Consider the following 14859-nt stretch of genomic DNA (forward strand, 5'->3'; position numbering starts at 1 on the left):
TGCTTGTGTTCTGTCATCCTTGATGGGAAGGACTCTAGTGAACCAGTCATGACTCTGACAATACTTGTAGCAATGACACTGGAAAGAGGCCATAGCTCCCAGGCTGAGTGACCTGGCCTGCTGTTCCCTGGTCCTGTCCCTCTTCCTTTGCTGCTTGCCTCCAGGGAAGACCTTTTGAAAAAAAATCTTTTTTTGACTACCATTTTGTTTTAGGATCTCAGAATAAACTACAAAATGGATCCAGGTATATCTTAACACTATATAATACACATCAGATTTTATAGAACTTTAGCAGACTCCTTGGAAAACAAATCAGGGAGACTGCCTGCTGTTAGTTTGTTATGCCACCTCTAACTCTCTCTCTTCCTCTCCCTCTCTCTCTCCCTCTTCCCACCCCCACTCACACACACATACACACACTATCCCTGGCTTCTCTGTATCACTTTAAGCCCTTGGTGACTTTGACAGTAAAGGGGGCATGATTTACTTTTGACTGGAAGAACCGTGAGAATGGACTTGCTTTGTCTGTCTGTACTAGTGCTCCCAAGTTCCATCCCCATACTTCCTTCAGCTCTTTCTGCAAAACGTGAGCAGCCAGTGTGTTCGCCTCTTACCTCAACTTCTGACCCTGCAGGAGGGATTTAAGAAAGTCTAAGGCTCACTTGCCTTGAAATTAAAAGCAAATGTCTGTATGTGGTTTAACTGTATCCATATGCATTTTTAGTGACCTGATGATTAGATTGAAGGTGAGCAAATTCTATCCAGCCTTCTGCTGAAAGCAGAGTAGATTGGGGTTAACTGCCTCTCTGAGTTTGAGTTTTCTTTTTCTTTGTCTTTTTTAAAAATACGAATCCTCCCTACATCCTGCTGCTGGAGTCCATTTCCTCTTGACCTTTCAAACAGAATTGTCATTTAATTTAGGGGTCATTTTAACGTAAAGTGTATTTTCTCAGCTTAAAAAAGTAACATTTTAAAAACAGAAAGTTGTGGAAACAGTGTTCTGTCTTGCTTTGGGTTTTGGGTACAGGGTTGTATAACCCAGCCAGACCTAGAACATGAGGTCCTCCTGCTCCCATCTCCCAGGCTTGAGGATATAGACATGCACCACTACACCCACTTGCACTTGTCAGCCTTGATGCTCACACACAGAGCATGCCACCCCACACCTCAGCCTTCTGGCAACTTAATGCCTACCTTAGGAAGACCGTCAGACATGGAGGGGAGCTCAGGGCTCCCCAGGGATCTGGTGTAAGCAGGGAAGTAGTTTTGTCATGTCCAAGGAATTCCTGTCGGTGTTTGAAAATATTTATGTGTGGTTTCTTTTTAAAACTTTTCTGAAGGTTTAGTAGGTGTGTGTGTGCATGTCTGTGCCTGGTACCCAAGGAGGTCAGAAGAAACTGTCAGATTCCCCGGGAACTGGAGTTAAGGATGACTGTGAACACCACATGAAGTTGGATTGAACCTTGATTTTCTGTAAGATCAAAAAGAGCTATTAGCCACTGAGTAATTGTCACTCTGGCCCCTATAAATGATTCCTTGTTGCTAAAAGAACATGTTCTTCCATTTGAATAGCATCCTCAAAGAGAGTTAGGTTGTGCCTATTCCTTTTTTTAATTAATTATTTTTTTAAATTTTGTTATTGATTTTATTGAGCTATACATTTTTCTCTGCTCCCTTCCCTTTCTCTCCTCTCCTCTTAAACCCTCTCCCTTGGTCCCCATGCTCCCAATTTACTCAGCAGATCTTGTCTTTTTTTTACTTCCTTTGTACATTAGATCCATATTTGTCTCTCTTAGTGTCCTCATTGTTGTCTAGGTTCTCTGGGAATGTGATTTATAGGCTTGTTTTTCTTTGCTTTATGTCTAAAGGCCACTTATGAGTGAATACATATGATATTTTGTCTTTCTGGGTCTGGGTTACCTCACTCAATATGATGTTTTTTAGATCCATCCATTCATTTGTCCACAAATTTCAAGATGTCATTTTTTTTTCTGCTGTGTAATACTTCATTGTGTGAATGTACCACATTTTCCTTATCCATTCTTTGGTTGAGGGGCATTTAGGCCAATTCCAGGTTCTGGCTATGACAAACAATGCCCTTATGAACATAGTTGAGCACATGTCCTTGTGGTATGATTAAGCATCCTTTGGGTATATACCCAAAAGTGACATTGCTGGGTCTTGAGGTAGGTTGTCTCCTAATTTCTGAGAAATTGCCATACTGATATTCAAAGGGGATGTACCAGTTTGCACTCCTATCAGCAATGGAAGAGTATTTCCTTTACCTGACATCCTTTCCAGCATAAGTTGTCATCATGTTTTTGATCTTGGCTATTCTTACAGGTGTAAGATGGAATCTCAGAGTTGTTTTGGTTTGCATTTCTCTGATGACTAAGGATGCTGAGCATTTCCTTAAGTGTCTTTCAGCCATTTTAGATTCCTCTGTTGAGAGTTCTCTGCTTAGATCTGTACCCCATTTTTTTAATTGGGTTATTTGTTCTTTTGATGTCCAATTTCTTGAGTTCTTTTTATATTTTGGAGATCAGCCCTCTGTTCGATGTGTGGTTGGTGAAGATCTTTTCCCATCTGTAGGCTGTCGTTTTGTCTTGTTGACTGTGTCCTTTGCTTTTCAAAAGCTTCTGTTTCAGGAGGTCTCATTTATTAGTTGTTTCTCTCAGTGTCTGTGCTACTGGGGTTATATTTAGGAAGCAGTCTCCTGTGCCAATGCATTCAAGTGGACTTCTCACTTTCTCTTCTTTGAGGTTCAGCATGATTGGTTTTATGTTGAGGTCTTTGATCCATTTGGACTTGAGTTTTGTGCATGGTGATAGATATGGCTCTATTTTCATTCTTCTACATGTTGATATCCAGTTATGCCCGCACCATTTGTTGAATATGCTTTCTTTTATCCATTTGATATATAAAATCTTTCACCTTTTTCAAACTCACTATGTAACAGAAGCTAACCTTGAACACTCGATCTTCTGCTTGTCTCCCAAGTGCTGGGATTAATTACATGTGTGCACCTTCACCCTCAGCTGTTACCTACATGTTGAACGTTAGTAGAGAATATTTTTAAAGTAAGTTCTTTTTCTTCTTACCTGGAGCTTTCCTGTCTTTTTCCTTATGAACACACACACAGTATACACATTTTCTGTACAGAAAACAAAAACCTGTGTGTGGAAAACATTTGTGAAGAAGTGTTAGTTGGACAAGAAAATCCTCAAGTGTGTTCTGTGCAGAGGCTCAGAAAAAGATGAGAAGTTGGGTCAGACAGATGCTTACGGTTTATCAGGAGAAAGAAACCTGTAATACCTTCAATGTGAGGTACGAACATGTGGCAGCAAGAGTGGTGGAGGATAGTAAACACCAGGTGTGAGCAGCCCCTGCCTGCGATCTTGATTGTCAGCTAAGGCCCACAGGCTGCCTCTTAAAGTACCAGTCAGGAACTGACCTGGTGCAGTGTTTATGGAATGAGAACTGCGGAGAATGTGGGGCTTTCATCTCATAGCTGAAGGCTTTCTTCTTCAGGGAAGGGGAAAATGGCCTTAAATTTCAGTGTTCTTTCTTTGATAATGTAACGTGTCCAGCCAGGGCCTCCAAAGAGGATTTGTGTGTGCAGGCCCAGATGCGGAAACACACCTGGCTGAAGCCACACTCTTCTCACAGTAAATGAGACAGCTTGGCTGGCCCGTGTGTGGCCCCTTCTGTTATGAAGGTGCTGGGAATCCCATGTGAGCCAATCAAAGGCAATTAAGTTGCTATATGAAGAACTTTAGCTTCCCATGTGGACTTGAGACACTGTCATCATCGCCAAAAGAATGGATTCTTTTAAAATTGGAAATCCTTTCCCTTCTTGGCAAATACTTCATTTCATCTAGCCCCACAGAGTTTATAGGATATGTCATTCCAGTTATTTAAAATCCAAATCCAGACTAGCAGTTCTCTCTGGTCTGCACCAGCTGCAGAGCAGGAAGGAGAAGTGTGACCCTGATGGCTGACAGCAGGACTGTCACCCAGAAGCTATCCTGTGCCAGTGGTTGCTGTTGGCAAAGACTTGTTTTCACCATAGCAGATGAATATGAGAAGCAGCATGGCCCTCGGCACCCGCTCTTGGGCTTAGTACAGCTGCATTTTTCAGCCGGGTAATGAGTGCGCAGTGGTGGGGCTGGGAAGAAGGAAGCATTTTGCTGTGCCGTTCACACTTGTAAACTGACAGCCCACTGCTTCCGTTTCTTGGAGAGATCCCAGAAAGTCAATGGGGCAGGCTGCCTGTGTGGTATTGGAAAGAAACCGGTTTCAGAAGACTTTCAGTCTTGTGCCCCTGCTTCTTTCTTTGCAGCGAAGTACATGCTATGCACACCTGTGATCCCAGTGCTGAGAAGGCAGAGGCAGGAAGATGGCAACTTTAAGGCTAGCCTGGCCACCTCTTAAGACACTGTCTCAAAAGGAAAAAACAAAACCTGAGGCTCTACTTGAGCCATCATCCCTATTTATGTTAGTGGAAGCTGCTGCTTCTGAGCCTTTCCCTGTGACCTTTCCCAGTGTGCCAGATCACGCATCAGGTGCTTGTCTTCCATCTGATTTGGGGCTGAGGCTTGAGAAGCTAGGCAGACCCAGAGGTAGAGCCTGGGCTGGAACCAGGTATGTCAGATCCAGAGTCTATGCCCTCTTCAACTACAGGGTCTCCATTTGAGTGAGTGTCCATACCAGCCAAAGTATGTGATCCTCAACCTCTTTCCTTCCTTCCCTTCATTCACTGGGTCCCCTTGGCCCCTCCTAAATCCTTCCAGAATCCATGTCTCCAGCTTAGTCCCGTCCTCATCAGCTTTTGCTTGCAGCACTGTGACAACCTCATACTGTTTCCTGATTCTATTTTACTCTGTTCTCCTAAAAACAATGAAAGAATTTTGTCCTTTTTTAAATTAAGTTCATTCATTCTTTCACTTATTTTGTGTGTTTGTCTGTGTGCAAGTGTGCATGTGTTTGTATTTGCTACATACATGTGGAGGTCAGTACAACTTTGAGGAGTTGATTCTTTCCTAGTATGTAGGTTCTGGGGATCAAACTCAGGTCATCGAAATTGATAGCAAGTACCTCTTCCTGCTGAACCCATCTTGCTGTTATATATTTTTGGAATTTATATTGGAATTTATATAGGAGAATATTCAAGATGGTGGCAGCTGCCAGCACCCACAGTGCCATGGTGCTGCTCCAAGGAGCCTGAGAGAGCCAGGGAAGCGATCACAGGGGAGACATGGATGAGCCTGTGGAGTGCACAGGATCTCCAGAACAACTTTCTAAAAGACAGGTCTTCCAGGAAGATGCTTTCATAAAGGAGTTTCTTAGAACTGGAAAAAGAGAAGGTGGAATATTGACAACAGGTATGGGAACTGCACCTCTGGCCCACTTCTCCCCATTGTCGCTGCTTGCCTGATAGGCTAGAGCTGCCACCCAACCCCCAGTGAATCTGCTGCTGCTGCTCAAGCTGTTTGACCTGCTGAGGGGAGAGAGCATGGAACCAAGGCACTGCCCTTGGCCTGCAAGTATGCTACCCAACTGCATGATCACTCTTGCTCTGAGAGAAGAATGGGTCACTTTCTGGATTAAGTCTCCTTGAGAGACTTCCATGCTTCATGCCGTCGTCAGACACCGTGCTGCTGCAGGCTGTATTGATGTCCATAGTCCATATTGCGGTCAGAGGCCATGTTGATATCCATGATCCATGCTGCCACTAGGGACCAGGTTGATGTCCTTGATTTGAGTTGCTGCTGGAAGCCATGTTGAAGTCCATGATCTGTGCTGCCCCTGGAAACCATGTAGAAGTCTGTGATCCATGCTGTTGCTGGCTGCAATAGTCCAGGAAGTTTCTTTTGCAGTGCTATCTGAGAATGAGAGATATTGAAGGCTTCTATGACCACCACCCCCACCAAAAGAAAAAGAAAAAGAAAAAAGGAAGCCGTCAAAGAGAGTCCTTAAAAACTGTGATAGAGATGCTGAAGTATATCTAGCTCCTCACAGTTGATGGCTTCTGCAAGGGTGGAGTTGGGGTGGGGAAGGACTCAGTTTTCTTTAAGGGGCTTGCTACTAAGAATTTGACCATGCTCCAGGGAGTGTATAGGCAACACAAATTGAACTTGGTGGGTTTTTTGGGGTTGGGACACAAGGATGGGAGGGTGGATCTGGGAGGAATGGGAGTGAGTGTGATGGCATACATTGTATGAAATTCCCAAATAATTAATAGGAATATTATGTTTTGGGGGAAAAGGTATTTATGATTGTAAAAAAAAATTTTTTTTATTAGTCCCAGATACTTGAGAGGCTAGGGAAGATCATTTGAGTCCAAGAGTTCACAGCTAGTCTGAGAAATAGTAAAACCCAGTTTAAAACAATCCAAATTAATATAGGCAGAGTTTTTCTGTGTTCTGGCAGCCATTCCCAAATTACCACTTAGAGACTTAATATTAATTATGAATGCTTGGCCAGTACCACAGGCGTGTACTAACTAACTCTTATAATGCAAATATAATTTTCAATATAACCCTGAGCTGTGTCTCCAACTGAGGATCTGTGATTTGTTTTGTATTTACTTTTGATTTGATTTTGTTTTGTTGACATGGACTCTTTTATTGTCCAGTCTGGTTTCAAATTCTTTGGCTCAAGAGATCCTTCTGCCTCACTTTTCCAAAAACCTGGGACTTCAAGTACCCACTAGCATGCCTAACTTAACTAATTTATTTGTTGACATTTAGGCATGGTAAATACTGTTTTTCCCTCTTCCTTTCCCCCTAAAATCAGCAGTGTTGTTTGTTTGCTTGTTTTCAGATAGGGTCTTACTAAGTTGCCAGGCTGTCCTAGAACTCACCAGATAGCTCAGACTGGATTCTAACTGAAATTCACTAACACACATCCTAGACTGCCCCTGAACTTGAGATCCTGCTACCCGTGCCTCTAGGGTATTGTGACTATAGGCATGTACCACCATGCCTGGGCAAATACTAGCAACTCTTAAAAAGATGATGAAAGCTTAGGAAAGATATATATATATATATATATATATATATATATATATATATATCATATATTATATAAATACCACACACACACACATATAAAAATAAAAACCTCACACATATAAATAACCCACAGCAGGTCAAGAAGCTAGTATGTAAAGGGTGAGATCTGAAATGCTTGCCTGGCCATTTGACTGCACTGCTTCTCATCAGTTTTGTGCAAACACCATTGTCTTAGAAATGATTGCCTTAGGCTAATACAGTTGCCATCAGACTTTCTTCATGTACAGAAGCCATTGTCTGACTACAAAACAGCACCCCAGTATTTTGGATAAGAATTTAGTAGTTTAAATGTGAGTAAACAGAACTATCTTAAAGTTGATAGCAGATACCTCAACGGGGTTGGTTTTTGTTGTAATACATTTGGATGATGTGGGCAGCCATTCACACAATCGTCCAACTGTGGCCATTCTCCTGGTTTTAGGAATTATATAAACTTGCGCTACTGGTAGATGCTAAAATATCACAAATACATTTTGTATTAAAAAATAAAACAGTTCCCTTTCCACTTAGCCTCTTGTCTTCTTTTGTCCTGCTTGCCGTTTGACTTCCTTTCTGCTGAAACTCTTAGCCCCTAAGCATAAAAGACTCCTCTGGTTCAGAAATCCTCAGATGTTCCCAAGCCTTGTGTGGGCTCTGTACCTGCACTGGAGTTGGCATCGTCGGTGAGCCCGCACTCATGCTTCTGCTTGGCTTTCGCACACTGTTTATGTTTGATCCTTGAAGCAGTCTTGTGACTGTAGCCTCACTCGGAGATGCAGCTCCTGGGGCTCAAAGACGCTAGATGGTTTGACCATCACGGCACAGTTGGAGCTAAAACGCACATCTCCTGCCCCCAGCTTTCCCAGAGCCCGTGGCTCCCTCCTTGATGTATTTGAAACAGCTATCTTATTCCAGAGACGAGGAATAGTTGTTCTCAAGGAACTTTCTGTTGTGATCATTATAATGGGACTTGCCTTGGGAATGGATTTCTGGCTTTAATCTAGAACATGTGAGGTTAGCTCTGTAGTTCTTGAATTCAAACCCATCTGGCATTTGGATTCATCCATATTTATTGAGCACCTATTACATGAAAGGCACCAAAGACACAATGGAGACCAGCACCTACATGATTCTAGCCATCACAGTCTCTCTCTCTCTCTCTCTCTCTCTCTCTCTCTCTCTCTCTCTCTCTTCCCTCCCCCTGTCCTCCTCCCCCTCCCCTTGTGAGTTTGCAGGTGTATGTGTACTTACATGTGGAGGCCAGAGGAGGATGTTGGAATTCTTTCTAAGCCTTATTCCCTTGAGAAAGGGTTACTATCATCCAGACTAGCCAGCAAGCTCCTGTGATCCACCTGTCTCTACTTTATAACATTAGGGTTACAGCACAAGCAACTTATGCCCAGCTTCATGTATACCCATAAAGCTTATACATGTTGCAGGGACATGTAGCCCAAACTTGGCAGATGAGGAAGGCTTCCCAGAAGGGACCTCTCAAGTGAAGACTACAGGATGAGTGAGAGTTCTAGCCAGCTAAGAATTGGAGTAGGGTACCTGGTCTACATAGTGAGTTCTAGGACAGCCAGGGCTACATAGACAGACCTGTCTTTAAAAGAAAGAATTGGAGTACGGTGGGCAGTGCAGGTTCTAGAAAATGCAAGAGGAAGTTGGGCAGTTGTGGCACACACCTTTAATCCCAGCACTCGGGAGGCAGAGGCAGGCAATCTCTGTGAGTTCGAGGCCAGCCTGGTCTACAGAGCTAGTTCCAGGACAGCTAGGGCTACACAGAGAAACCCTGTCTCAAAAAGAAAAACAACAACAACAAAAAAAAACGTACAAGAGGAATATGAAGACATGCAGATGAGAATGTGGCCCCTATTCTTCTATTCTTTTTATGAGGACAGAACCAATGATCCAGCTGTTAAGAAGGGTTGAATAAAGTAGGTCGTTGGCAAGGCTCATGCTCAGAAAATAACCCTTTTTCTTTCTTAATAGAAAAAGCTGGAGTCCCCACCACCATCTACCAATCCCTTCCTGGAAGACGAGACAACACCAGAGATGGAGGAGCTGGCGCTGGAGAAAGGAGAATTAGAGCAAGTGAGTCTGCTTGTGTTGTAGTGTGTAACTGATTTGGTCTGCTGTGTCGTAGTGTATGACCGACTCGGTCTGCTGTGCCGTAGTGTGTGACTGACTCGGTCTGCTGTGCCGTAGTGTGTGACCGACTCGGTCTGCTGTGTCATAGTGTGTGACCGACTCGGTCTGCTGTGCCGTAGTGTATGACCGACTCGGTCTGCTGGTGTCATAGTGTGTAACAATTCATGCACCTTTCTGGAAGCGAGCTGGCTCACTTCACATGGGGTCTTTTGCTAGAGACCACACTTAGAGATCACAGTGGTGGTGGGCTTTCCAAAAGACCTGGCATGAGGGCCTGGTCAGATAAGAGAGCAGTTTGCCTGCCCCTGATCTGTTGTAGAAGAACTTTCCCTTAGCATTGAGCACCACACCCTGCTCAGCCCACGTGGCAGCACTGCCCAGTACAATTCTTCCTTGTTCAGCATCTGGGTCTGTCAGGAAGCTTTCCTTCCTCTCATCCAACACCATGACGATGTGAGACACTGTGGGGTTAGCAGTGTCATGGGCTGGGAGAGGCCTCCACACAGCAAGCCAACATGGAAACCACTGGAGAGGCCTTGGAAACATCAGGGTAACCAGCAGTGTCTTTGGAGAGTTCTTTTCAGAGCACACCAGTACTTTAATTTCCTTCAGCACTTTCTGTCTAGCTTGAAACTTCCTCTCCCTTCTTCCTGCAGAATGGTGTTTTTGTTTCATTGCTATTTTATGTCAAGAGAGGTTGAGCAGTAAGTCAGCCATTTCCTTTCTGGATTAGTGCTCCTTTTTAATTTTCTGCACGTGGCTGCTGGAGGATTATTTGGTGGCATTGTTTCTCTCCAGACACCAGCCAGAGGGAGGTGGCTGGGACACCAGCCTGAGGAAGCCCCCAGCCACACACTGTGCTGCTGCTAGAACTGTGTTCCTAGTGTGGCGAGGTTGTGTGAATTCTGACAGGAGTCAGACAGCAGAATTCCTAAGGGCCATAAAAATGTGTCTGTTCCGTTGATTAAATAATTGTAATAACACAGATACCTCACATTTAAGGCACTTTATAATTTCAGAATCTTTACATGCTGTCTTTCATTTTGCTTTCACAGTGGCTCCCTCTGGTTTTACAGGTGATCAAAGCACAGCTCTGAGAAGCTGAACAGCCTGCTTCGGGCTGCGAGTTTGGAAGTGGGGGGGCAGGACTAGCAGCCATGTCTAGCAGATTCAAGCTGGAATTCCTTACCTAGCCCACACTGATCCCCAACATGCACACACTTTGTGTCTTATTAAAAAGTGGAGGCCATAGAAATTAAGTTTATGGGTAAAAGTAAATGGGCAGAACTGAAGGGTTGCTGTGAGGCTGTCCCAGGAAAGTGAGGCTAGCTGTAACTGACTTACAGCCGCTGAATCATTGAGCAGTACAGAAAGTGGAACACTGCTTCTGACCCCAGAGCAGTTCTCAGTGTGGGAGCAAGGACTCGGGCTGGAGGGACTTCATTCTCTCTGTAAATTCCCTCTCACTGGGCTGTCCTCCCAGCAGAATCATGCCTTGTAGTCATGCCTCGTATGGGCCCGTGCAGTCTCCCCATGCCTTCATCATGATTAGAAGCATGCGGTTTGAGCACTCAGGTGCTCTGTGGTAGCTGGTCACCTCTGAGTGTCACTGCACTGAATTAGCAGAGTCCCTTCATACCTTTGCACAATCTTGCTAGGTAAAATATGATCTTGTTTTTGTCTTGGAGCTTTTCCTCTTTGTGAAAGCTTGAAGTGATTGTGGTAAGACCAAGACCTGCTGGATCTAAGGACAGTGAACACTGATCTGGACAGGCAGGTGTAAAACAGAGCTTTGTGGTGAGGAAAATGCTGGACCTGTATCTGCTACTCAGAATCATGTGGTCTCAGATAGGTTTAGGTTCTGAGTTCCCTGCTGTCTGCATCATGATGCTGTATTCTTTGATGGCCCATCAGACATGGGGAGTTAGGAGAGAAAAGGTCCAAGGTCCCTTTAGCCAGAGCAGCAACATTCTGAGTCACTTTGTACATGGACTTTCCAGACCAGGCTTATTTTAAACTTGAAGTTTTATGTGTGTTTAAATAAAAAGAAAACCTAATAAAAAAAAATCCCTGATTTAGATGATGTCCCCATAGGTCAAGGCTGTTCTTTTGTAGTAGTAGCACTCACACAGTGACTAATGTGCCCCCACGTGTCACTCTCAGCTCTGACTGACTAGATGGAGTCTCAGATCTTCCTCACAGCAGCCAGTTGTCTCCTGGGGTCTTGTGTACCAGAAGAGTATGCTCTCTTGGAGTGCAGAGAAGAAGCCCAAGTGGGGTGGGGAGCCCCTACCTGTTGCCCTGGGTTACTCTAACCATCTCCTTGCTACAGCCAGTAGGCAGTTGGCCTCCAAGGTCAAGGTCATCCCTTGCTCCCTGCTGCCGCAGTTTGTGCCTAGCTGCTGGGAAGGGAGTGTGAACTTGAAAAGCAGCCTTCACTTCTTGAGGAAGACATGAGTGCTTAGTTGCCAAGATATTCCCAGCGATTAAAAAAACAAGGGACTGAGGGCACAGGAGGAGAGAGAAGAAATCAGGAGTTTCTGGTTTAAAAATGTACCCTTCTGGTGATCCGAGCAGTTAGATTTAATCTGTTTACATTGGATAGTAATAAAAGGAAATGGGGCCAGCTGCAGACCTCCTTACTGTGACAACAGTAACCTTTTATTATTCCATCAAACTCGAGAGGAAATAGCTTAAACATCTGCAGCGTTTGGACAGAATTCACACACTCAGCAGTCCAGCCTGAATGCTACTGCTAAATGACTTAGTGTGTTCTTTAAGCTACAGAGCAGCTCTTTGGGGAGCTGCCTGGTGCAAAGGGAGACACCAGTGTGAGCTGAATTCCAGCACCTACTCACTACACATGAGCACATCCATAGAGGAGCTGTGGGCATGGGCATCCCTGTGAACAAGAAGTAAAAGAAAGAAACCTGGGCAGTCCCTCCTGTTATCTCCATCTTGCTTCAGCTCCTGATAAAAATGCATCAACAGGAACTACTCACTGAACAGATACCTGGCGACAATAGCCATGATTTCCCAATCTACAGCCAGGGTATCTAGTCCTACAAAGACAAATTGAATCACATTTTTCTGTATTATTAATAAATCACCTTATCAAAAAGAATATATTAAGAAAACAGATAGAATAGGGTCTGGAGAGATGGCCCAGCAGGTAAAATTCTTATACAATAACAAAGACCTGAGTTCAGATCCCCAACACCCATATAAAAGTGAGACGTGGTGTACACACCTTTAACTTCAGCACTGGGGAAGCAAAGACAGTGGAGCCAGAGACCTTGCTGGCCACCCAGTCTAGATGAAATGACAAACTCAAGGTTCAGTGAGAGGTGACTCTCTCAGAAAGAAAGTAAGGTGGAGAGCAATAGAGGAAGACATCCAAAATCAAGCTCTGCTACCCCCACACACAGGTGAACACGCTCCCCCACTGGTGAACACGCCCCCCCCACAGGTGAACATGCCTCCCCACACACAGGTGAACATGCCCCCTCACAGGTGAACACACTCCTCACACGCAGGTGAACACGCCCCCCCCCAGGTGAACATGCCCCCCCACAGGTGAATATGCCCCCACACGCAGGTGAACACACTCCCACACACAGGTGAACACACCCCCACATGCAGGTGAACATGCCCCCACACAGGTGAATACACCTCCACATGCAAGTGAACACACCCCTCCACAGGTGAATACGCCCCCCCACATGCAGGTGAACACGGCCCCCCCACAGGTGAATGTGCCCCCACACTCTGGTGAACACGCCCCTTCACGCAGGTGAACATACTCCCACATGCAGGTGAACACACCCCCACATGCAGGTGATCACGCCCCCACATACAGGTGAACATGCTCCCCCACATGTGAATACACCCCCACACGCAGGTGAACACCCCCCCCCCCCCCCGCAGGTGAACATGTCCCCCCTCACAGGTGAATACACCCCCCACACACACGCAGGTGAACATGCATAGACCAAAGTGGTGAGAATTCCCACAGCCTTCATTCTTCATGGCGTGGATGGCGGGTCATCTGTGTTAAACTAGTGGAAGCCGAGAGCAGCGCCTGGCACCCGTGCTCTGAGGGGAGCAGCTATGGACTGGATAAAGCCTGGTGCTTTCTCTGAGGTCCTCTCTTCATCCCGCCCAGGGCCCAGCCTTGGCAGTAGTTTCCAGGTGACAAGATACACAGGCACCCACGCGTGTGTGTGAGTTTGTCTAAAGAAGGGCCAGAATTTTGAGCAGGTGTGGTGGCATGTCCTGTAATTTCAGTACTTAGGAGGTAGAGGACTTCTGGAAAGCAGGGTGAGACTGTCTTAGAGAACAAAACCAGAAGGGCAGTTTCTAAAAATCTGACCTCAAATTTTAAAACATGAAACTCATGGAAGGTGAAAGAAAGGTGAAATTATAGGATGCATGTAAAGTTGACTTTTTTCTTTTTTTCTTTCTGTAGCCTTGGCTAGCCCAGAACTCAATAGAGATCCCCCTGCATCTGCCTCCCAAATGCTGGGATTAAAGGCCTGAGCCATCACACCCAACAACATTTAATTTTTGTAGAAAATTACTCATTTTTAAATGTTTGGAGATTTTTTTTGTTTTTGTTTTTTGTTTTGTTTTGTTTTTTTATTGGAGACAGACACTCTCTGTGTAGCCCTGACTGGCTGAGAGCTTGCTCTGTAGACCAGGATAACCTTGAACTCACAGAGATTCGCCTGGGATTAAAGCCACTACATCAGCTAAAAGACAATTTTAACCCATTACAGTGGTTTGCAAGGAACCAGATGCTAAAAAGAAGGTAGATGTGTATTTGTATATCATTGGATGGTAGCTTTCCCAGTATTTGGCAGTTATTTTAGTCTTAATATTTTTATTCTGTTTTAATAAATAAAACAAATATAAAATAAATAGAGTGGAGGGAAGTGAGCACATACCTTGATGCTTGTCTGGAGGTCAGAGGACAGCTTATAATAGTTGGTTCTCTTCTTCCACTGTGTGGGTTCTGGGGATCACATTTAAGTTGTCAGGCTTGGTGCTAAGTGTCCTGTCTGCTGAGCCCACTCACTGGCCCCCCTCCTTTGTTTTTTTGTTTTGTTTGTTTTTTGTTTCTTGTTTGTTTGTTTGTTTTTTTGAGACAGAATCTCACTGTTGCCAGGGTTGTTCTCAAGTTGTGAGCTCAAACTATTCTCTTGCCTCTGTCTCCCATGTAGCTAGAACTACAGGTGTGAGACAGGTAGGAGCCACCACACCTAGCCTTTTTTAGTGTTCATTAAAATAGAAGCAGTCTAAGAGGGTAGGCTTACATAAAATATCCTTACCACTAATCATCATCATCATATTCATGGAAGGAGGAGCTTTGATGGCAGTATCAGTTTCACAAGCATATGCCTATCTTTGAATTTAGTGTGATGTGTATATTATGCACTGTGTGTGTGTGTGTGTGTGTGTGTGTGTGTGTGTGTGTGTAGAGCTCCTCTGTATAGGTCTTCTGTTTTGTCTATTTTGTTTTTGTTTTAGTCTTTGTTTTTTCGAGACAGGGTTTCTCTGTAGCTTTGGAGCCTGTTCTGGAATTAGCTCTTGTTGACCAGGCTGGCCTTGAACTCAGAGATCCTCTTGCCTTTGCCTCCCAAGTGCTGGGATT

The 14859-nt window shown here is 44.6% G+C and overlaps 1 protein-coding gene across 1 annotated transcript in view; it reads left to right on the forward strand.

Moving 5' to 3' along the window:
• The window catches only part of Vps53 (VPS53 subunit of GARP complex), a 136432-nt gene that overhangs the window by 72153 nt on the left and 49420 nt on the right, over window positions 1-14859 (forward strand). Inside the window, exon 12 of the mRNA XM_085695344.2 lies at window positions 9048-9149. Within this exon, the coding sequence (XP_085551470.1) occupies window positions 9048-9149 (102 nt within the window). The remainder of the gene's footprint in view (window positions 1-9047; window positions 9150-14859) is intronic.

This window comes from Myodes glareolus, chromosome 9, assembly GCF_982192425.1.
Source record: "Myodes glareolus chromosome 9, mMyoGla1.1, whole genome shotgun sequence".
NCBI classification, from domain to species: domain Eukaryota; kingdom Metazoa; phylum Chordata; class Mammalia; order Rodentia; family Cricetidae; genus Myodes; species Myodes glareolus.